We start from the raw sequence: 22,780 nt of genomic DNA, 5'->3' as shown, positions 1-22,780 counted from the left end.
AGGGGGACGCTGAGGGGAACGCTGAGGAGAACACTGAGGGGAACGCTGAGGGGAACGCTGAGGGGGACGCTGAGGGGAACGCTGAGGGGGACGCTGAGGGGAACGCTGAGGGGAACACTGAGGGGAACGCTGAGGAGAACACTGAGGGGGACGCTGAGGGGAACGCTGAGGAGAACACTGAGGGGGACGCTGAGGGGAACACTGAGGGGGACGCTGAGGGGAACACTGAGGGGGACGCTGAGGGGAACGCTGAGGGGACGCTGAGGGGACGCTGAGGGGACGCGGAGGGGACGCTGAGGGGACGCTGAGGGGGACGCTTATAACTCTTAATTATTAACTCTAAATGACTTTATCTTTGCCTCTAAACGTCTAGTTTAGTTCTGACGCTTGTGTTGGGACTCGAATAATCCCCGACATCCAACAACACAAGCGACATCCCCGCTCACCATGTGCTCTAACGCCCCCCCTGGTGTCGCCCCTCGTGCGCTACAGGCAGCAGCGACCCGGAGCGCGGCAGTCCGTCCGGCCGGTCCCAGGACAAGACTCTGCTGGAGAGACGGGGACTTTCGGGGGACTCGCCCAGAGACTCGGGCTGCTACGAGAGCAACGAAAACCTGGACCAGAGCCAGGACGGGACCAGGCGGTGAACGGGCCCCCAGCGCAGACGGGCTCCCAGCGCAGACGGGCCCCCAGCGCAGACATAAATGACAGTTTTGAGAATTCCGACGGACTTTGACGCTCGGTTGTTTTCACGTGGTGGATTTTGGCTGTCGTGGTTTGAGAATCGACTGAAAAGAAGACAAAAGACGCGTCCACGAGAAATGAGTCGCCGCTTTTACCCGGAATGTTCCACGCGGCGGCATTTTAAGACACGCATTGTGCAAAATTCAGCTTGTAACATCGTTCTTTCATGAAAAACACAGTAATTAGAGTTGGATTCACCTTAATTTGCGCCGCGTTCATCTTGTTTACGAGCTTTTCTCCTCCGAGCCTCACGTCACACTCCGTTTCAAATGTCCCGGGTTTGTGAGGTCAAAGGTCAGCGCTCTGGAGGTCTCCTGGGATGCTTTTGAGTCCATAAATCAACTCCAGACTCGTCCTGAGCGTTTCTGACTCACATTAGCGTGCCGAGGCAAGCTAGCTTTTGTTGTACTTCCCTCTGCGGCCACTAGATGGAGAAAGTATGTGTTTTTTCATTACATACATAACTTTAACTTTGAAATAATGTGTGAAGTCTATTTATAAATCATGTTGTGTTTTTATTGGGGAAAAGGCCGCACTGCGGAACATTCCGGGCGACAGCAGTTCGACGCCGTGCCAAGTCACACCGTGCGCTTTTTAAGAGGCATTTGAGCCGTTTTGACGTGTCCAGATTCATTTAATTTGCATATTTTACCGGCTTCAGTTTTTAATTCATTATTGAAAGTTTTGCCTCTAAAACATGTCAAAACGACTTAAATGTCCAGAATTAAACACATTTTGCAGTGAAAACTCTTTTCACCTGAAGCTGTGTTGGATTTACTGTGATTTTATGAATAAGCCTGGGAAACTTTTACAGGACTAAACCAAGGCTAAACTAGGTCTAAACCAGGACTAAACCAGGTCTAAACCAGGTCTAAACCAGGACTAAACCAGGACTAAACCAGGTCTGAAACAGGTCTAAACCAGGTCTAAACCAGGTCTAAACCAGGACTAAACCAGGTCTAAACCAGGTCTGAAACAGGTCTAAACCAGGTCTAAACCAGGTCTAAACCAGGACTAAACCAGGTCTGAAACAGGTCTAAACCAGGACTAAACCAGGTCTAAACCAGGTCTAAACCAGGTCTAAACCAGGTCTGAAACAGGTCTAAACCAGGACTAAACCAGGTCTAAACCAGGTCTAAACCAGGACTAAACCAGGACTAAACCAGGACTAAACCAGGACTAAACCAGGACTAAACCAGGACTTAATCAGGACTCGAACAGGACTAAACCAGGACTAAACCAGGTCTAAACCAGGACTAAACCAGGACTAAACCAGGACTAAACCAGGACTAAACCAGGACTTAATCAGGACTCGAACAGGACTAAACCAGGACTAAACCAGGTCTAAACCAGGACTAAACTAGACCAGACCGTCACACGATCCAAACTGCTCTCACTGAACAAAATAATTACAATTTGCAGAATAAACTAAGACGTTTCCCAAACTCGCTTTAGAACATTTTCAGTTTTGCCGTTGCTGTTTTCTTTGCTCGTGGTTTTTCTTGCTTTGACGAGTTTGTTCAGAGTTTGTTCAGAGTTTGTTCAGAGTTTGTTCAGAGTTTGTTCAGAGTTTGTTCAGAGTTTGTTCAGAGTTTGTTCAGAGTTTGTTCAGAGTTTGTTCAGAGTTTGTTCAGAGTTGTGTTTTGTAAATAAGAGCGTTTGTGAATGTTATAAAAGTGCAGATTGTACAGATGTTTTCTTTGTGTATATTTCTGAAGTCATTTGATCATGTGCCTGAAAGTAACTCAAACTAAACTAAAACTGTCCACTTTAGGATTAAAACAAGTTCATTTTAAAACTAGAAAAGCTTTAAACACAAGTGGACGGTTCATGTTCACAATCAGAAGCAATAAATCATTTAGAGCTTTTTATCTCAACAGAATGATGTGACTTCAGTCTCGAGGCATCGATCAGCCAAAACATTACGACAGCCTGAAGCTTTCTCTGGAAGACTAAACCAGGACTAAACCAGGTCTAAACCAGGACTAAACCAGGACTAAACCAGGTCTAAACCAGGTCTAAACCAGGTCTAAACCAGGACTAAACCAGGTCTAAACCAGGACTAAACCAGGACTAAACCAGGTCTAAACCAGGTCTAAACCAGGTCTAAACCAGGTATAAACTGAGTCTAAACCAGGACTAAACCAGGACTAAACCAGGTCTAAACTGAGTCTAAACCAGGACTAAACCAGGACTAAACCAGGTCTAAACCAGGTCTAAACTGAGTCTAAACCAGGACTAAACAGGGTCTAAACCAGGACTAAACCAGGTTCAAACCAGGTCTAAACCAGGTATAAACTGAGTCTAAACCAGGACTAAACCAGGACTAAACCAGGTCTAAACCAGGTCTAAACTGAGTCTAAACCAGGACTAAACAGGGTCTAAACCAGGTCTAAACCAGGACTAAACCAGGTCTAAACTGAGTCTAAACCAGTACTAAACCAGGACTAAACCAGGTCTAAACTGAGTCTAAACCAGGACTAAACAGGGTCTAAACCAGGTCTAAACCAGGACTAAACCAGGTCTAAACTGAGTCTAAACCAGGACTAAACCAGGACTAAACCAGGTCTAAACTGAGTCTAAACCAGGACTAAACAGGGTCTAAACCAGGTCTAAACCAGGACTAAACCAGGTCTAAACTGAGTCTAAACCAGGACTAAACCAGGACTAAACCAGGTCTAAACCAGGACTAAACCAGGTCTAAACTGAGTCTAAACCAGGACTAAACCAGGACTAAACCAGGTCTAAACCAGGTCTAAACTGAGTCTAAACCAGGACTAAACCAGGTCTAAACCAGGACTAAACCAGGTCTAAACCAGGACTAAACCAGGTCTAAACCAGGTCTAAACCAGGACTAAACCAGGACTAAACCAGGTCTAAACTGAGTCTAAACCAGGACTAAACCAGGACTAAACCAGGTCTAAACCAGGACTAAACCAGGTCTAAACCAGGTCTAAACCAGGTCTAAACCAGGTCTAAACCAGGACTAAACCAGGTCTAAACTGAGTCTAAACCAGGACTAAAAGGGTCTAAACCAGGCCTAAACCAGGACTAAACCAGGTCTAAACTGAGTCTAAACCAGGACTAAACCAGGTCTAAACCAGGTCTAAACCAGGTCTAAACCAGGACTAAACCAGGTCTAAACCAGGTCTAAACCAGGTCTAAACCAGGAGTAAACCAGGAGTAAACCAGGTTTAAACCAGGTCAGAGCTCGTCATGTTCTGGCTGATCTGACGGTTTGAGGACGGTCAAACGTCCTCAAATTGACCACATGAGTCCAGTTTATTCTTGACCAGCATCTTCAGGTCTGACCGTCGTCTTCAGGTCTGACCGTCTGACCGTCGTCTTCAGGTCTGACCGTCGTCTTCAGGTCTGACCGTCGTCTTCAGGTCTGACCGTCTGACCGTCGTCTTCAGGTCTGACCGTCGTCTTCAGGTCTGACCAGCGTCTTCAGGTCTGACCGTCTGACCGTCGTCTTCAGGTCTGACCGTCGTCTTCAGGTCTGACCAGCGTCTTCAGGTCTGACCGTCGTCTTCAGGTCTGACCGTCGTCTTCAGGTCTGACCAGCGTCTTCAGGTCTGACCGTCGTCTTCAGGTCTGACCGTCGTCTTCAGGTCTGACCGTCTGACCGTCGTCTTCAGGTCTGACCGTCGTCTTCAGGTCTGACCGTCGTCTGGACGAGTCTGTTTCCTCTTATATTTAAGTGTTTCTTTTCTGAGTTTGAGGAATTAAAGTCCAGAACTACAAAGACCGTCTCCAACCTTTTCCTGTGTTTTAACCACTAGGGGGCGTCGCAGTGGCTCGTCACAGTGGCTCGTCTGACTCGTTGCACATTTACGCCGTTTGTCACTTTAAAATTCACGTATTTTTATTGTTTTTTACAGTTTACACAGGTGTTTTTAAGCGATTACATATAAAGCGACACATTTAAGAAATTAAACCGGTTCTGTCAACAACGAGAAGGATTATAATATTAATCATTTATCAACGTTTCATGTCAATAACAAATGACTCACAATTAGAATTCCTCATGCATTTATTTTTCTTACAATCTTAAACTTTTACATCAGGTGATAATCTTTAATTCATAAATAAAGTAGTAAACAAACAGTCAAAAGTCTCATTTATTCAGTTTCTTTAACAGTATTTTTGCAGTGAAGATCAGGTGATCACATGTATCGTCCAATCACAGTCCTTCATTCACACTCAAGTTTATGCAGAATTTACACAAAATGAACTACTTTTTTGACTCAAACATGAATTCAACAAAAAAAAAAATCACTTTCATAGATTTTTTATTTGTTAGATAAAAAAAATAGTGACATTAGATGAGTTTTGGCCCAGTGTTTGCTGGGTAATTTCCAACTGTGATGTCATCAATTACAAACAGGAAGTAAAATTATAAACCAAAAGAATTTTGCTATTCTGTGATAACATAATATCTGTAAAATGTTGCTACAAATATAATTTGTAGCAACATTTTAAATGTATAAAACTGTCTTAAGTGCCATGAGTGGTCCGACCTGTAGGGGGCGTGTCTGGGGGCGCTTTAAAGTTTAGCCTTGGGGGGCGTGTCTCGTAAGCTCTTTTTGACCAGCTGGAGTGCGTCTAGGGCACACCCCCACGCCAGCGTCACGCCCCACCCGCCGTGCCCGTAATTGTGCACCACCGTCTTGGCTCCGCCCCTCACCTTCACCACCTCCCGCTCCACCCGGGGACACTTCCTGCTCGGCCTAAGCCCCACCCACTTGCTCACGACCCTTGCGTTGCCCAGCGACGGCTCCAGCTTGCCGCACCGCTCCAGGATCCCCGCCGTGTCGCCCTCGTCCACCTCCAAGCGCCAGTCGCCCTCCTGCCTGGTCCCGCCCACCGTCACGCCCCCGATGCCCGGGTACACGTACGTCTTCCCGTCGCCGTCGCGGGTGAAGTGCTGGATCCAGGGGGCGTCGACCGTCAGCACCTGGCCGCGCACGGGGAAGACGTCGGCGTCGGCGACAAGCGCTCGGGAGCCGAGGCCGGAGCAGTTCACAATCAGGTCGAAGTCGGTGAGCTCGTCCAGGCTGGCCACACGGCGCCGCTCCACAGATCCGCCTGCGTCTAGGAACCTGCAAGAGGCCGACGGGTTAGAGCGAGCACATCTGCAGCAGTCACTCAAAACCTTCAGATCCAGTGTTAAAACGGCTAATTACAATTTAATTTTCATTCTAACGCGCCCCAATGGTCCTTTTATTACGCCTACTGCTGAATCTGTGACGCTGTCACATCTTCTCCCCTTTGTTTTACCATCAAAAAACTATTTTATTTTGAATTCTTGACCATGACTCTTAGAATAAAAATGTTGATAAAATTTGATGATCGACCCCTGAAGTTGAGTCTCACCAAATTTCAGGTTAATAGGGCTAACGCCCTGAGGGGGAGGAGTTTGTGAAAGTCTAAAGTGTAAACATGTTCTGGCAATTTCCCCATTGGAATAACATGGGAGGTTTTGGTCATCGCTACGGCAACGCCATAACAATTATGACATGGGTCTCATTGACTTTTTTGATCGAGATGCCAAAATTGAATTTTGTGTAAAATTTAGTAAAATTTTGCAAAACTTAACATTTTACCCTCCATATAAAATCGCACCAAATTAATTTATTTCACTTGAAGTAGGTTTAAGGCAAAGAGTTTAACAACTGATTCTAATTTGACACATTTTGGAATTCATCTGCGCAAACGGCAGCAAACTTTAAATTTGGGAAATTTCTGAAATTCTAGCTACGCCGCACAGAGACCGTGACAGGGTCGATGTAATTTGAATAACTTTTGATGTTCCACTCCCCAACACCATTTTTCAGTTGTTTCGGGCAAACGCCCTGGGAGGAGTTTGTAAAAGTATGACATATGGAAAAACTCCTGAGACATGCTTAGCAAATTTTTATCCAATATGGCCGACATTTGGTTGGGCGGACGGCGTTGCCGTAATATGTTTTACCTCTCTTGTCAACATCTATCTCAGCACCAAATTTCATGATTCTACAAATCACATTTTTTTTTGGACATTTCCGATGCGAAAACAATGTTTCCCATTTTTCAAATATCATAAACTATAGTAGAAAAAGCTTCAGTTGTAGTCATCTGGACTCAGTTAGAAAAAAAAGACGTTTTACTCTCATCCAAGAGTCCTTGTCAATAAAAGAATTTAGATCGAGAACTCCGATATTTATACTATTCTGTGGTAAGACCAGCCCATTGGGAGGAGCCTTCCTGAAGAGGAAAGAGTTGTTTGTTACAACAGAAACTTACCCTCTTGGTATCTACCCGAGCCTAATCAACCCTTTAATGGGCTATTAGTCTCCCCTTTGTCTTTGTGAGACCCTGGCTCACCCTGAGGACCTGAGTAGCATCTAAATGTCCTGGTCCTCTACCTTTCCAGGGGTTCAGTAACCCATTATAAATAACAGGAAGATTGAACCTTAGACCTCCATTTCTGTTTAAAGAAGGTTTTTCTTTTTTAACAAAAATAGCTTCCTTGACTCCTCTTTCAAACCATCTTTTCTCCTGCTTAAAACCTTCACCTCACCGTCTTCAAACGAGTGATTAGAGGCTTCAAGATGGAGATGCACGACGCTCTGTGGTCCTGGACTTGTATTTCTTCTGTGCTGATAAAGCTTCTTGTGTAGAGGCTGTTTCGTCTCACCTATGTACCGTTCTTTACAGCTTTCTTCACTGCATTGGATCGAATAAACTACATTGCTCTGTTTTTGAGTCGGCAACTTGTCCTTAAAAAACTGGTTCATCCTAAGGACAAGTTGCCGACTCAAAAACAGAGCAACCCCAATGGGCTGGACTGACCACAGAATAGTATAAATATCGGAGTTCTCGACCTAAATTCTTTTATTGACAATGACTCTTGGATGAGAGTCGAAACGTCTATTTTTTCTAACTGAGTCCAGATGACTACAACTGAAGCTTTTTCTACTATGGAACACGCCTGGACCAATGAGGGATTACACCCACATCATAAACTATACTCGCACTTTCCTACCTCATGGTGTGGGTCCCTGGTCACTGAAGGGTACTTTCACAAATTTTGAGTGGGCTCTGCCCACTTTGTGTTTTTGGCCCTCTATACAGTAATAATTTTAATTTTTTGCATTACGTGTTTATATGAACGGAACATGCAAGAGATGGGGAACGTATTCGTGAGCTACTTAGCAGAAACGAGTGCTTTACATGGGGATGACGACCGCGATCGTCATCCCCATGTAAAGTGCTCGTTTAGTGCGCACTTTTGCACGGGCTTTGCCCGTTTACAACGGTAATGTTCCATTTTCCTACAACTAATTAGTATGCACGGGGCGTGCATGAGTGAAGGAGTGCGTTAGTGAGTGTTTGGAAGTGGGCGAGCGCTTTGCGCTCGATTTCGTGCGCACTTTCGCAGCCGTGCTTTGCACGGCCTTACGGAACTAATAAGCCTCTCGCCAGCTTGTGGCGCTTGGGTCTAATAGTAATAGTAATAGTACCTGTGGTGGAGCCAGGGCAGGTAGTGTAATAGTAATAGTAATAGTAATAGTAATTGTAATAGTAATAGTAATAGTAATAGTACCTGTGGTGCAGCCAGGGCAGGTAGTGTAATAGTAATAGTAATAGTAATAGTAACAGTAATAGTACCTGTGGTGGAGCCAGGGCAGGTAGTGTAATAGTAATAGTAATAGTAATAGTAATAGTACCTGTGGTGGAGCCAGGGCAGGTAGTGTAATAGTAATAGTAATAGTAATAGTAATAGTAATAGTACCTGTGGTGCAGCCAGGGCAGGTAGTTTAATAGTAATAGTAATAGTAATAGTAATAGTAATAGTACCTGTGGTGGAGCCAGGGCAGGTAGTGTAATAGTAATAGTAATAGTAATAGTAATAGTACCTGTGGTGGAGCCAGGGCAGGTAGTGTAATAGTAATAGTAATAGTAATAGTAATAGTACCTGTGGTGGAGCCAGGGCAGGTAGTGTAATAGTAATAGTAATAGTAATAGTAATAGTAATAGTACCTGTGGTGGAGCCAGGGCAGGTAGTGTAATAGTAATAGTAATAGTAATAGTAATAGTAATAGTACCTGTGGTGGAGCCAGGGCAGGTAGTGTAATAGTAATAGTAATAGTAATAGTAATAGTAATAGTAATAGTAATAGTACCTGTGGTGGAGCCAGGGCAGGTAGTGTAATAGTAATAGTAATAGTAATAGTAATAGTAATAGTACCTGTGGTGGAGCCAGGGCAGGTAGTGTAATAGTAATAGTAATAGTAATAGTAATAGTACCTGTGGTGGAGCCAGGGCAGGTAGTGTAATAGTAATAGTAATAGTAATAGTAATAGTAATAGTACCTGTGGTGGAGCCAGGGCAGGTAGTGTAATAGTAATAGTAATAGTAATAGTAATAGTACCTGTGGTGGAGCCAGGGCAGGTAGTGTAATAGTAATAGTAATAGTAATAGTAATAGTACCTGTGGTGGAGCCAGGGCAGGTAGTGTAATAGTAATAGTAATAGTAATAGTAATAGTAATAGTAATAGTAATAGTAATAGTAATAGTAATAGTACCTGTGGTGGAGCCAGGGCAGGTAGCTGGTGCACTCACACTTGATGGTGGTGAAGAACTGACCAAACTTGTGCTCTGGAAACCTCTGCAGCTCCGAGCGACTCATCTCTCTGAAGCCGATGACCAGGTCACTCCAGAAGGGCCTGGTCACCATGGGAACCTGCTTAAAGATCTGACACCTGAGGACAAACACACAGGTCATGTAGGAATGACCTCCTACTGGTGCCAGAGTCAGGACTAAACATGGACCGGCCTCCTGCTGGTGCCAGAGTCAGGACTAAACATGGACCGGCCTCCTGTTGGTGCCAGAGTCAGGCCTCCTGCTGGTGCCAGAGTCAGGCCTCTTGCTGGTGTGTCAGACGTACCCTGAGCTCAGCATGACTCCAGCGTTTGGGGCCTGAGGCGAGTGGGCGATGTCCAGGAGGTGACGGAAACTGTCCCTGAACCAGCGACGCTGCCGCTCGAGCGGGATCTCTGACCAGCACAAACGTCCAGGATTAAACACAGATCGAAACAAAACAACACAATACAAAAAACACAAAACAACACAATACAAAAAACACAAAACAACACAATACAACACAACACAATACAACACAACACAACACAAAACAACACAACACAATACAACACAAAACAACACAATACAAAACAACGTCTTTTATTAGTTTGTCACTGTTACAAATATGAGTGAACACTTGCAGCTGGTGTGAGACTTGCAGCTGGTGTGAGACTTGCAGCTGGTGTGAGACTTGCAGCTGCTGTGAGACTTGCAGCTAGTGTGACACTTGCAGCTGCTGTGAGACTTGCAGCTGCTGTGAGACTTGCAGCTGCTGTGAGACTTGCAGCTGGTTTGACACTTGCAGCTGGTTTGACACTTGCAGCTGGTTTGACACTTGCAGCTGGTTTGACACTTGCAGCTGGTTTGACACTTGCAGCTGATTTGACATGGTGAGAAGGACAAACGTGACATAAATAATGAAATATCGGCTCGTTTGTGGTTTTTATTCCAGATAAAATACTCATACTTCACATTCCGATCGCGTTATATCTCCATAAACTGCATTATCTTCCCGTTTTCCGCTCGTTTCCACCACAAAAGCGTTTAATTGTTATTGAGTTTATCCCTGTCGAGGCTCCATTTCTGCCTCTTTGGCGACATCTAGTGGTGGAATCGTTTCACCCATTTCTTATCCAGGAACTGTCTGTTTTTTCTCTTCTTGATTTGGGTCTGTTTCCTTTGATTTGATTTGCAAAACATTTCCCAGATTTATTTTCTTTTGTTTATTATTTCATTAAAGCAAGAATGTATTTGTCTTAGTTCTTTACGGACGGTTTGTGATGGTTTATTTGTGTGTAAGATTTATAGTTCTTTTATTTGCTCTTCCAGTTGGACTTCTTCATCTCCTTCTTTTTTTGCGGGTGGAGAGTCTTTAATTCCACAGAAGGAAGTCCACTCTCTCTGTCAAACTGTGCTGCAGCGCCCTCTGGTGGAGCTTCTGTATTGCAGGTCGTCGCTGCTATTGATGCAGTGATTTTTTTAGTTTCTATGATATATTTAACATGTTTGAGTGACAGTTTGGAACGAGATCAAAGCAGGAGCAGGTTTGATGGACATTGGAGCCTCCGACCATCGCCAGGACAAACATCTCTCATAAACGGTTTTATTGTTTCAGAGGATTGACAGAAGTCGTTTGCACGTTTCGAGAGGTTTATGGTGTTATAATCTCTCCTGTAGTTATAGAGTTAGAACGCTCTGAGAGAGAGAGAGAGTTTGGACATTCGGATCAAATATTGTTTATTGCAATGTTAATGATTATGAAATGGTTTTGTGGTGGCGAAATCTGATTTTATTGTGAAAGAGTGATGTGGTCAGAGTGAGCGGAGCAAAGGTGTAAAGTACCGTATTTTATATGTGTATTTATATGTCGAGAAGAAAAAAACATATATAAGTCGCACTGGAGGATGAAATGCGGTTGCAAGTGTGAAAATAACAAATAATATCACACATAAGTCCCTCCGGAGTATAAGTATATAAGAATAAATATAAGTATAAGTAGCACCGAAAGTAGTATGAAAAAAAGGTGCAACTTATAGTCTCAAAAATACAGTATATCATCATTGTAGTTAATAAAGTGTCTTTGTCTCTGAATAATGTCTAGTTTATCTACTGTAATGACTGCTTCTTTTTTTTTTAAACCATGATTACCGTATTTTCCAGACTATAAGCCGCACCTGTTTTCATAGTTTTGGTGCAACTTTTACTTATATTTATACTTATATACTTATACTCTGGAGCGACTTATATGTGATATTATTTGTTATTTTCACACTTGCAACCGAATTTCATACTCCAGTGCGACTTATATATGTTTTTTTATCTTCTGTATTTTGCATTTTTTGTCTGGTGCGACTTATACTCCGGAAAATACGGTAATCATTGTTTTGCGGATGAAAAAGAGTCTCTCACGCACAACTCCCACTTCTACATTCAACCATAAAAACCTCTCCAAACTCTTCTGATGATTAATCGAGCCGCTTTAACAACGCTGGATAAATGACCCTTTTTCGAAGCGTTTCCCGGTTCTTTACCCGGGAACTCGGCGGCGAACAGGATCCCGGCCGCTCCGTCGCTCGTGGTGTCGGGGCTGAACTTCTCCGCCACGACGGTCACGGAGACGCCCGGGAGGGACTCGGCGATGCAGACGGCGGAGGAGAAGCCGACGACCCCAGCGCCGACCACTACCACCTTCGGGCGCCGCATCCCCCGCTCCGGCCTGGAGACGGACAAACAAACAAACAAACAAACAAACAAACAAACAAACAAGCGCTCAGGACCAGGAGCTCGACTCGATCTGCAGCGATTCAAAGTGAAAAGTGGCTTCAGCTTTGACACAAAAGACATAAACACGCAGCGGTGCCAGGGAAACATTAATAATTATCCAAAAAATGTGCCATAAAAAACCGGGACAAACTTTAGACAGAGTCCAGGGTTAAAGGGCCCGGGACAGGTGTTTATAATGTTCTAAATGTGACTTTATTTGGTGCATTTATACCTGTTGTTCATATAAATGATAGTTTTACACAGATCGAGCAGGTATTTGTGGAGAAAATGTTGAAAAATCTGTAGGAAAATGACAGGAAGTGACATCACACCAGGGACAGGAAGTGACATCACACCAGGGACAGGAAGTGACATCACACCAGGGACACTCATTCCAGTCAAGGTTTATGCAGAATATACACAAAGAAACAACTTTTTTGACTCTAAACATTAAATCAAACAAAATAAAGTGTTTTTTGTCTTTTAGTTTATTATCTCATCTACAATTAACTACTTTTTAACCACAATTACCTGCTACATTTTAGGGAGAAAAGTAGTCCAAGAAGAGGCACTTTAAATAAATAAAAAGTGCAGAAAAACATGTTTACTGAGTGAATATAGATGTCAAACTACTTTTCTGGAGTGTAAAAAATGAGAATAAAATGTTTATACCAATAAATAAGGTTTGAAAAATGATTTAATAAAAAAAAAAGGTAATTTCTGACTTTCAACCTTAAATGGATTCAGAAAAAATTAACATGTGCAAAAAATTATAACAATAGTTTAAAAATAGCTTCAAATCTATTACCATTATTATGTCACCAGGTTGTGCATTAGAAGATTAATGATTACACTCTTTACACCAGGAAGTGAAGCAAAAACAAACATATTTTACCTGTGTATGTTCTTTAATACGCTTTAATCCGTCTCCAAATACACTTAAAGTGCACATATCATTTTAAATACTTGAAATAGAAGTTTAAACTCGTCCACTTGCCTTATTTTGCAGGAGTTTAGTCGTTTCTTGCCTTTTTAATTGGAAAACACGTTGTAAACAAACTCTTCACAACCATATTTATAACAAATTCGCTTGGAAAATACAGTAAATCATCTCTTGTTTGGATTTGCACCGTGAATACCTTTAAAATGCGCTCTTAAAAGTCCATATTTCACGTCTTTTAACGCGAAAAAAGGCGCAGATTTGACGTAATGCCCCGGCCATAATGCACCGACATGAAATTGGCTTCATGTCAGATGCGGCAGATCTCGTCTTGTCTCGCGAGAACACGGCTCTCGCTCTCGCGCTTCGGGGTGAACGTGCGGAACACACACGGTAAGGTCCTAAAAGCTCGCTACTTCTAAATGCGCCGCGAGAACACGACTTTAAATCCAGCGCAATGTTTTGTCGTTTTATTTCACGCATTCGGCCGCAAAAGTGTGCGCAATGTAAAGGTTGTAATTCGAAGGAAAAGCGTGTTTTTTTTGGCGCTGTGTAGCGTTAGCCTGCGAGCTAACGGAAGAGAGGCGTGCAAAGCAGACGCATTTGGAACTGCACAGACCTTTGTGTTTACTAAACTATCACATTAAAGTTAAGTCCATGGACCGGAAATGGTTTTGTCCCAAATGTGTACAGTTATTTTCATCAAAAACGGGAAAGAATAACTGTGTTGCTCAAATTGTTACGTTGTGTTGTCTCTTTATAGATTGTGATTCGATAAATGGAATGAATGAAACAGAGACAAAGCAGCAGGTTTATTATTATAATTGTATTTTTATTTTTTTAATAAATAAATCAGGTTTGTTATTTTCTTTTTTATTTATTTGATTTTTATTAATTATTATTTTTTTTTTAATAAATAAAAACAGGTGTATTATTTTTTTATTCATATTTTATTATTTAATTTAATTCATTATTATTATTATCATCATCATCATTATTTATAAGATAAGATAAGATATTCCTTTATTGTCCCACATGGGGAAATTTCATTGGTGCAACGCAGGAAGATACAGAGGTAGATACAGAAGAACAGATCACTTATAGGAAGTCTGAAAAACACTTTCAGTAGAAGATCTCCTATAAATAAATTATTTCTTGTAGTTTTTAAGCTTGATGCATGGCCAAGAGGATAGATGGACAACAACAATTAAAACTGGTTAATTACACGGCGGCGCAGAGAATGCCCTGGTTTCCATTCCCCGAGGAGAACATGCAAACTGAGGAGTTTGCATGTTCTCCTCGTGTCTGCGTACATCACATGTTTAATGTAGGTTCATTAACACGCACTGTCCCGACCAAATCAATATAAATGACATTAAAATTAATACAATTTTGTTTTGAATACATTGGAATATTAAATGTTCTCTGTATCTTTTATTGTTTAATTCACACCCCCAAAAATAGACCTAAATGTCTTTTGTCTTTCAGAGAGTTAATTTTCACAAACTTGAGTTACAGTCAATATTCGTTTGGTCTCAGTAATTGTAAATAATCGTGATGTTTTTCCCCCACACAATAATCGTAACATCCGACGCCGCGACTCGATTCAGACGTTTTGGCTTTCTCCTCGGCAGAATCCCGCGCTCACGATGCTTCTTCCACTTCGCTCGGACAAACACGAGCTCAACGTGATGAGGAAGTGTCGCCAGCTCTGGATCGGCGGGCTCCTGTGCGACGTCGACATCGAGGTGGAGCGCCGGCGCTTCAAAGCCCACAGAACCCTTCTGGCGGCGAGCAGCGACTACTTCTACGTCCTGTTCACCTCGCCCGCCTCCGCCGCCCACGCCACGCTCAGGATGGACGACGTGCCGGCCGACAGCTTCGCCTCCGTCATCAGCTTCATCTACAGCGGCCAGATTTCCGTCGACGAGAAGGATCTGGAGCAGCTTTCGGCCGCGGCGAAGAGGCTGGAGGTGAACGACCTAATCGAGGCGCTCGCCCGGGTCACGGGCGAACGGCGGGCGGCAGCGGCGGGGGAATCGGCGACTCGCAAAAGAGGACGGCCGAGGAAGAGCGCAGCGGGGAGCGAACGGCGAGACGAGGGGGCGGCGACGGAAAGTGACGGGCGAAGCGGCGACGAAAGCGAACGGCGCTTCCTGGTGGAGAGCAAGCGTCGGATCAAGCTGCCGCTCAAGTACAAACACTACACTCTGGGACAGGAAGAAGCGGCGAAACGCGAGAAGGTCATTACGATTTTCACTCGAATCTGTCGGCATGAATCAGAAACGGTTAAAATCAGTCAAATGCTTAATCCCTGCCGTGTACAATTCTAATACAGAGATAACAGAGCTCTTCTGTCCCTATCGAATGTGACCGCCGACTTACACGGGCGTTCCAGAATCGCGCCGATTTCCCTTCTCTGCTCATATATTTATAACATTCAGAAATAAGGCGGAATATGACGGTTGACGCCTTCTCCCGGTGTTCTTTCATGGGCTTTTTCGCACGTCCGTGTCCTTGGAGTCTGCAGTGTCTCCGGGCAGGTGTCCTTCCTTATCAGAGACTGTCTCAACTGGAACAATAGAGTATGCGTTGTGCGTATAAGGAGTTTAACCCTAGTTTAATACAGTCTAAAATTAATATAGTTGGTTATACAATAATATTGTATAACCATACAATATTATAGTTATGGTTAATATATTGAGTTTCCCCTTTCAAATCGCATGTTTTTTTTTTGCAAATGTTTTCCTCTTTATTCTTGTAGTTTAAGTCAGTACGATGTTGGAAATGATTGCGACATTGATATTATTGGGATGTTTGACTATGAGGGCTGTTGCTCGACTAAAGATAAGTTGACTAAACACGTCTCAAAACTGTTAAATTGCCAAATGTCTGACCCAAACTGCTCTCCAATGTCCACAAGCTCACGAAAATAACTATTTATACAGAAAAGTATGTGTAAAACTGGCAGAATAAACTCAAGAATTCAACCTTGGGTATAATCTCAGTGAAATACTGGCAAAGGTTTTGGATCGTCGACCGATTAATCAACCGTGTGTTAAAATAAATGTATTTGTCCCCGAGTCAAACTCTGCCTCGATGAAAGTGGAAGAAATCCGAGAAAAACACCTTTTTCAATGTTTCATCCTTAAACGTTTCTGTCGGATTCGCCCGTCGCGATATATTGATATATCGCGTCGCCCAACATTGCGATATATCGAGACATTCGCGCTGTACTGCGCAGCCCTAATGTTGTGCTTTTGTTAAATCAAATAAGAAGTAAACGACACATTCTTTCACCGTTACGGGAACGTCGGGTAAAAGTCGTTTACGTTTCGCGCTTCGGTTCTCGGGCCGCTTGTCCGATCGGGCCAATCGGATCGGAGCCTTTGAGCCACAGCTTCTCCTCCGTCAGATCAATAACGTTCCGTCTTTTAATCGTTTCAGGTGAAGAGGGGAAGAAAGAGGAAGTATCCGAGTACAGAGGCGCGATGTGACCAGTGTGAGAAAGTGTTCAAAAGTCACATTTTTCTGCAGATCCACCAGAGGACGCACACAGGTAATGGACACTGCGCTCCGTACATTTTTTTCCAGAATTGAATCAAAATCATACATTATATATTCGATTTCAGCGTCCATAAATCTACATATTTTGCTGAAATTATCGCGGCACAGGTAGTGTAGAGTGTAAATATTATTCTCTTACATTTTTTAACATTTATATTTTGTGCCGTGTAGTTTGTTTTTGAGTTTTTAAAGTAATACAACAGATTTGTCATACCCGTTTTATTATTTAGCTTGTTTGGGGAGTAAAATCAAACGTATCTTTTAATGCAAAACACTTAACTTCACATTTTAAAACGAGAACATTCATAATTGTTGTGTTGTTTTTTGTAAATAGTAAATCCGAGGTGAAACGCAAGGTTAACTCGACACTGTGGTTCTTGTAAATCGCTGTGGTCTGACGGCGTATTCTATTCTCAGGAGAGAAGCCTTTCAGGTGTTCGGTCTGCGGCCACGGCTTCACGCAGAAGCACAGCCTGATCGTCCACCAGAGGGCGCACACGGGCGAGCGGCCTTTCGTCTGCTCGGTCTGCAGCAAAGCCCTGTGCACCAAGAACTCTCTGCAGGACCACATGAAGCTGCACGAGGGTAAACGCACGCGGTGTCGGGGCGGGGTTACTCAGAGGGGTTTGCGCGGACAGTTTGGACGATTCACTGAACGCTATTGGTCGATCGGTCGTCCACTCCATCGCGTGTGTGTCGGTTTGAGCAACTTTACGATCAGGGACGTCAAGATCTTTGGGTTAATCGATAATCGTGATTATTTGTGTCAAAATCAGAAACAAAAAATAATAATAATCGTGACAATCTTAGAAGCAAAATTAAAGTGACGTACGACAGGTTTTTACGATTGTCTACTTTTGACTTTATTTGGTGTGTTTATACTTGTTGTACATATAAATTATAGTTTTACACCAATCGAGCAGGTATTTGTGGAGAAAACTAAAAAAATAAGTATGTGGAAAATGACAGGAAGGGACATCACACCAGGGACACTCATTCCAGTCAAAGTTTATGCAGAATTTACACAAAAGAAACAACTTTTTTGACTCTTTAAACATTAATTCAACAAAATAAATTTGCTCTCATGTATTTTTATTTGTCAAATCTAAAAAGAGTTTTTTCCCAATGTTTTATGGGTAATTTCCTACTGTGATGTCATCAATTGCAAACAGGAAGCAAAATTATAAACCTAAAAAAATGAGCTATTCTGTGATAACATTTTTCCAGCTTTTAGCAAAATTCAGAATATATTTATCTTAACTGCAACGAGTCGTCCGACCTGTAGGTGGCGCTTTAAGTCTTTTTCATTTTAAGTAACTTTTTTATCTGGCTGTTTTTGTCACATTTAACTTTATTTTGTCCGTCGGAAAGTTCAGTTCTGTAAAGCAGCTCATAAACTTGAGCAACAGTCACACGTCAAACCACGGGAGTGACAGAACATTTTAGATTTTACCTGTTTTTATTGTCAATAATCGAGAATAATCGTTAAATCGTGATGTTTTCTTTTGTTTTTTTCACAATAATCGTTAAAAAACAAAAAATGTATATTTTGACGTCCCTAATTGCCACATAAATATAGATCATCAGTCTAAAATCATTACAATCGGTGACTGTGTATAAAAGTTTACATCGACTGAACGCGCTCTAACCATTAAAGGTGATATTTCCTGTCGCAGATAAACGGTCTTTCCGCTGCGATAAGTGCGACCGAACGTTCACGCAGAAACGCCAGCTCAAAAGCCACTCCAGAGTTCACACGGGTGAGTTTACATCGTAAATCATAAATCCTCAAAACCGTCGATATTCATCCACCAACTCTTTTTGTAGATAAGTCTCTGCCCGAATGCGCCGAGTGTCACCACAAGTTTCTGGACACGGCGCAGCTGAAGAAACATCTCAGGACGCACACGGGTAAAACGCTCTGTCCACACTCAAAACTAATACATGCTGTGATATTTTCAGGAAATTACCGTATTTTCCACACTATAAGTCGCACTGGAGTATAAGTCGCACCAGCCAAAAAATGTAGAATAGAGAAGAAAAAAACATTTATAAGTCGCACGCACTGGAGTATAAGTCGCATTTTTTGGGGGAAGTTTATTTGCTAAAATCCAAGACCAAGAACAGACATTTGATCTTGAAATGCAGTTTAAAGTAATAACAGATGAAAGAACATGGTGAATAGGTGTACGTATGCTAACGCTAACACTTTCAGCTACATGACGTATGCTAACGCTAACACCTTCAGCTACATGACGTATGCTAACGCTAACACCTTCATCTACATGAGGCACAGACAGAACTGTGGTAAGTGTCTGGTATGTTAACGTAACATATGAACAGTTATTCAGATAACTATAGCATAAAGAACATGCTAACAAGTTTAGCAAAGCATCAGTTTGACCCCAAATCACTAAATCCATTGAATTCTTCTTCCTCTGTGTCACTTCTAAACAACTCCACAAACTCCAGAGGAAGAGGAAGTGCAGATTCTTCTTCTGCGTCGCTTAGATCCTAGAGCGCCCTCTTGTGGTTGTCAGTGTGAAAATAACAAATAATGTCACATAAGTCGCTCTGGAGTATAAGTCGCACCCCGGCCAAAACTAAGGTGAAAAAAAAGGTGTGATTTATAGGTAAAATCCTTAACTTCTTTAGTTGAGTTCTTGTTCTGGTCGTTTCTCGGGCCTGGTTTGGTTTTGAGGCTCATTTTGATGTATTTGTCGTTACATTTCACGTCACATATTGGTCAGAGCTGGTCAATAAATCTCTAACTTTGTTCTGATCTCTGACTTCAGGGGAGAAGCCGTTCACCTGTGAAATCTGCGGCAAATGTTTCACCACTAAATCCACTCTGCAAACTCACATCAGGATCCACAAGTAAGAACCGCCCTCATTTACACTCTTATGGTCAAAACAAATACATAATAAAACCCCAAAGCAATCAAAAGGAGCCAAAACAATACTACGAACCTGTTGTACTTATAAATGATAGTTTTACACCAATGGAGCAGGTATTTGTGGGGAAAATGTAAAAATCTGTAGAAAATGACAGGAAGTGACGTCACTCCAGTCAAAGTTTATGCAGAATTTACACAAAGAAACATTTTTTTTTTAACCCTAAACATTAATTCAACGTAATAAAGTCGCTCTAATATATTTTTATTTGTCAAATAAAAAATTAGATGAGTTTTGGCCCAGTGTTTTCTGGATAATTTCCTACTGTGATGTCATTAATTACAAACAGGAAGTGAAATTCTAAACCTAAAAAATGTGCTATCATGGGATGACATTTTTATAATTTTTAGCCAAATTCAAAATATATTCATCTCAACTGCATTTTAGTTCAACGTGTCGTCCGATCTGTAGGGGGCGCTTTAAATCTAATCTGTTCTTTTTTACAATATGCTCCACGGTCGTAGAACCATCAGGACATCACGACCACACACTTTTCACTAATGTCCTCTGGGTGGCGCTATCTTGCCTTCAGCACGAAAACAAACGTGTTCCTCAAACTCTTTAATTCTTGAGAGCAGCTCGAATAAAAACAAATTGAAGCTCGAATGACCACTGTCTTTCTGGGGTTTATAAATGTAACTTCTGTTTCTGGATGTGGGCGTGGCCTCCATGTCTGTGCGTCGTCTCTAAACACACTTTTTATTTCTTCGTGTATTTTCAGAGGGGAAAAACCCTACGAATGCCCCGTCTGCCAGAAGTCCTTCTCGGACCCCAGCGCGCGCCGCCGACACGTGGCCTCCCATTTGGGCAAAAAACCTTTCAGCTGCTCCTCCTGCAACTTATCCTTCACTCGCCTGGACAACCTCAAGAGCCACGCCAAGACGCACAACAAGGAACCGCCCCCGTCCTCCCGGGACGAGCCCCACGAGAACATACTGGAACTGCAGCCTTTCCCCGGCGGCGCGGAGGAGATTCAGCTGGTCGTGAGCGCCGAGAATCTCAACTTCGTCCAGGACCAAAGCATAACGCTGCTGGCTCAGAACCTGCCGAGTCTCGCGGTGGTGGCCCAGGGCGATCAGAACCTGGACCAGCCGGAGCAAATGCACGTGATCACGCTGAGTAAGGAGGCCATGGAGCAGCTGCAGGTGCTGCCGAGCGTTCCCGGCCTGGCGCAGGGGGACGAGGAGCAGCCGGGGCAAGGCATTCACATCAGCAGCCAAAGTGGACAGGCCATTTCCATCAGCCAGACCAACCAGCAGCTCACGGGGAGCCACATCCAGGGCCAAACGTTTCAGATCCAAGCGGGAACCGTGTCTTATCTCTACACCACCGGGCTGCCCCAGGACGGCTGAGAGAGCGACCCCCGGGACAGCTGAGAGAAAGACCCCCGGGACGGCTGAGAGAGACCCCCAGGACGGCTGAGAGAGACCCCCAGGACGGCTGAGAGAGACCCCCAGGATGGCTGAGAGAGACCCCAGAGAGATCCTTAGGACGGCTGAGAGAGACCCCCGGGACGGCTGAGAGAGACCCCCGGGACGGCTGAGAGAGACCTCCGGGACGGCTGAGAGAGACCCCCAGAACGGCTGAGAGAGACCCCAGAGAGACCCTTAGGACGGCTGAGAGAGACCCCCGGGACGGCGGAGAGAGACCCCCAGGACGGCTGAGAGAGACCCCGCAGGACGGCTGAGAGAGACCCCGCAGGACGGCTGAGAGAGACCCCGCAGGACGGCTGAAAGAGACCCCACAGGACGGCTGAGAGAGACCCCAGAGAGACCCTTAGGACGGCTGAGAGAGACCCTTAGGACGGCTGAGAGAGACCCCCAGGACGGCTGAGAGAGACCCCCAGGACGGCTGAGAGAGACCCCGCAGGACGGCTGAGAGAGACCCCGCAGGACGGCTGAAAGAGACCCCACAGAGGACGGCTGAGAGAGACCCCAGAGAGACCCTTAGGACGGCTGAGAGAGACCCTTAGGACGGCTGAGAGAGACCCCCGGGACGGCTGAGAGAGACCCCGCAGAACGGCTGAAAGAGACCCCGCAGAACGGCTGAAAGAGACCCCGCAGAACGGCTGAAAGAGACCCCGCAGAACGGCTGAAAGAGACCCCGCAGGACGGTTGAAAGAGACCCCACAGGACGGCTGAGAGAGACCCCAGAGAGACCCTTAGGACGGCTGAGAGACCCCCGGGACGGCTGAGAGAGACCCCGCAGAACGGCTGAAAGAGACCCCGCAGGACGGCTGAGAGAGACCCCGCAGGACGGTTGAAAGAGATCCCACATAACAGCTGAGAGAGACCCACAGGTCGGTTGAGAGAGACCCAAAGTCCGACTGAGAGAGACCCCCAAGACTGATGAGAGAGAGACCCTGGCTTAGACTTTTATTTGCTGTATCTGTTGTACATATAAATGATAGTTTTACACCGATCAAGCAGGTATTTGTGGAGAAAACGATGAAAAATCTGTAGAAAAATGACACCACCACACCAGGGACAGGAAGTGACATCACACCAGGGACACTCGTTCCAGCCACAGTTTATGCAGAATTTACACAAAGAAACAACTTTTTTGACTCTAAACATTAATTCAACAAAATAAAGTTGCTCTCATATATTTTTATTTGTCAAATAAAATAAAAGTGACATTATGGGTAATTTCCTACTGTGATGGCATCAATTACAAACAGGAAGTGAAATTATAAATTATAAAATAAAAAAATTGTGTGTGCAAAATGTTAAATATATTGACCTTGCCTGGTCCGGCCTGTAGGGGGCACTTTAAGTTATTTGATAAAACCGAAAATTCTGATTTTGAGGCTCAGGCACCGGCGTAGCACGATACCACAATGATGATAAAACTGTACTTTTTAGAAAGTAAAATGTACTTTCCAACACAAAATAATGGTACTTTCTTCATGTTACTCTGGAAAAGTCTAAATTTGTATGTGATCTAGTATCAATATTACTTTTGTCTTGATTAGTATCTGTTTTTTGACAACATACTCCGTGTATCTCACATCAGAGGTGGAAGACTGTTTATCGAAAAAAAAAAAATGTTTTGCCAATGTAGTTTTGGAGATATAAAAATGAGAATACGTGTTTGATCTCCAATTAAAAGTATAAATACCTCAGTAAGAGTGTTTTTGTTTCATTCAGGTTTTGTGTGATACTTGAACCTGGACCGCGG

General features: G+C 43.6%; 2 protein-coding genes across 3 annotated transcripts; one reads left to right on the top strand and one right to left on the bottom strand.

Annotated features, from left to right (window-relative positions):
• Window positions 1-4,804: 4,804 nt before the first annotated feature.
• On the bottom strand, window positions 4,805-13,392 carry ddo (D-aspartate oxidase). Of its 2 annotated transcripts, none has more exons than XM_072456981.1 (5): window positions 13,136-13,392; window positions 11,907-12,091; window positions 9,680-9,788; window positions 9,317-9,493; window positions 4,805-5,849 (listed from the first exon to the last, which is right to left on the bottom strand). In XM_072456981.1, exons 2-5 carry the CDS (start codon window positions 12,076-12,078, stop codon window positions 5,294-5,296), a joined length of 1,014 nt encoding a protein of 337 aa, XP_072313082.1. In that variant the 5' UTR covers window positions 12,079-12,091; window positions 13,136-13,392; the 3' UTR covers window positions 4,805-5,293. The 2 variants fall into 2 exon arrangements, with proteins under 2 accessions (XP_072313082.1, XP_072313083.1); XM_072456982.1 differs by having other exon boundaries at window positions 13,278-13,392.
• A 46-nt stretch (window positions 13,393-13,438) lies between these two features.
• On the top strand, window positions 13,439-22,629 carry zbtb24 (zinc finger and BTB domain containing 24). The gene is made up of 8 exons (XM_072456980.1): window positions 13,439-13,471; window positions 14,713-15,321; window positions 16,526-16,637; window positions 17,063-17,230; window positions 18,322-18,405; window positions 18,473-18,556; window positions 19,441-19,522; window positions 20,322-22,629. Exons 2-8 carry the CDS (start codon window positions 14,728-14,730, stop codon window positions 20,950-20,952), a joined length of 1,755 nt encoding a protein of 584 aa, XP_072313081.1. The 5' UTR covers window positions 13,439-13,471; window positions 14,713-14,727; the 3' UTR covers window positions 20,953-22,629.
• Window positions 22,630-22,780: the final 151 nt, after the last annotated feature.

The sequence above is a fragment of the Eucyclogobius newberryi genome, unplaced genomic scaffold, assembly GCF_026437365.1.
Source record: "Eucyclogobius newberryi isolate DKJ021-1_F unplaced genomic scaffold, fEucNew1.0.hap1 SCAF_200, whole genome shotgun sequence".
In the NCBI taxonomy this organism is placed as follows: domain Eukaryota; kingdom Metazoa; phylum Chordata; class Actinopteri; order Gobiiformes; family Gobiidae; genus Eucyclogobius; species Eucyclogobius newberryi.
This window is presented reverse-complemented; position numbering and strand designations above follow the sequence as displayed.

Bases quoted from the DNA above. Each gene is read 5' to 3' on its own strand.
- ddo (XM_072456981.1), bottom strand. From the start codon at position 12,078: ATGCGGCGCCCGAAGGTGGTAGTGGTCGGCGCTGGGGTCGTCGGCTTC. The intron at 9,494-9,679 runs GTACGTCTGACA...GTTTGTCCTCAG, and splicing joins GGAGTCATGCTGAGCTCAGG to GTGTCAGATCTTTAAGCAGG. The intron at 5,850-9,316 runs GTACTATTACTA...GGCCTCTTGCAG, and splicing joins CTGCCCTGGCTCCACCACAG to GTTCCTAGACGCAGGCGGAT.
- zbtb24 (XM_072456980.1), top strand. From the start codon at position 14,728: ATGCTTCTTCCACTTCGCTCGGACAAACACGAGCTCAACGTGATGAGG. The intron at 15,322-16,525 runs GTCATTACGATT...TAATCGTTTCAG, and splicing joins AAGCGGCGAAACGCGAGAAG to GTGAAGAGGGGAAGAAAGAG. The intron at 18,406-18,472 runs GTGAGTTTACAT...CTCTTTTTGTAG, and splicing joins CCACTCCAGAGTTCACACGG to ATAAGTCTCTGCCCGAATGC.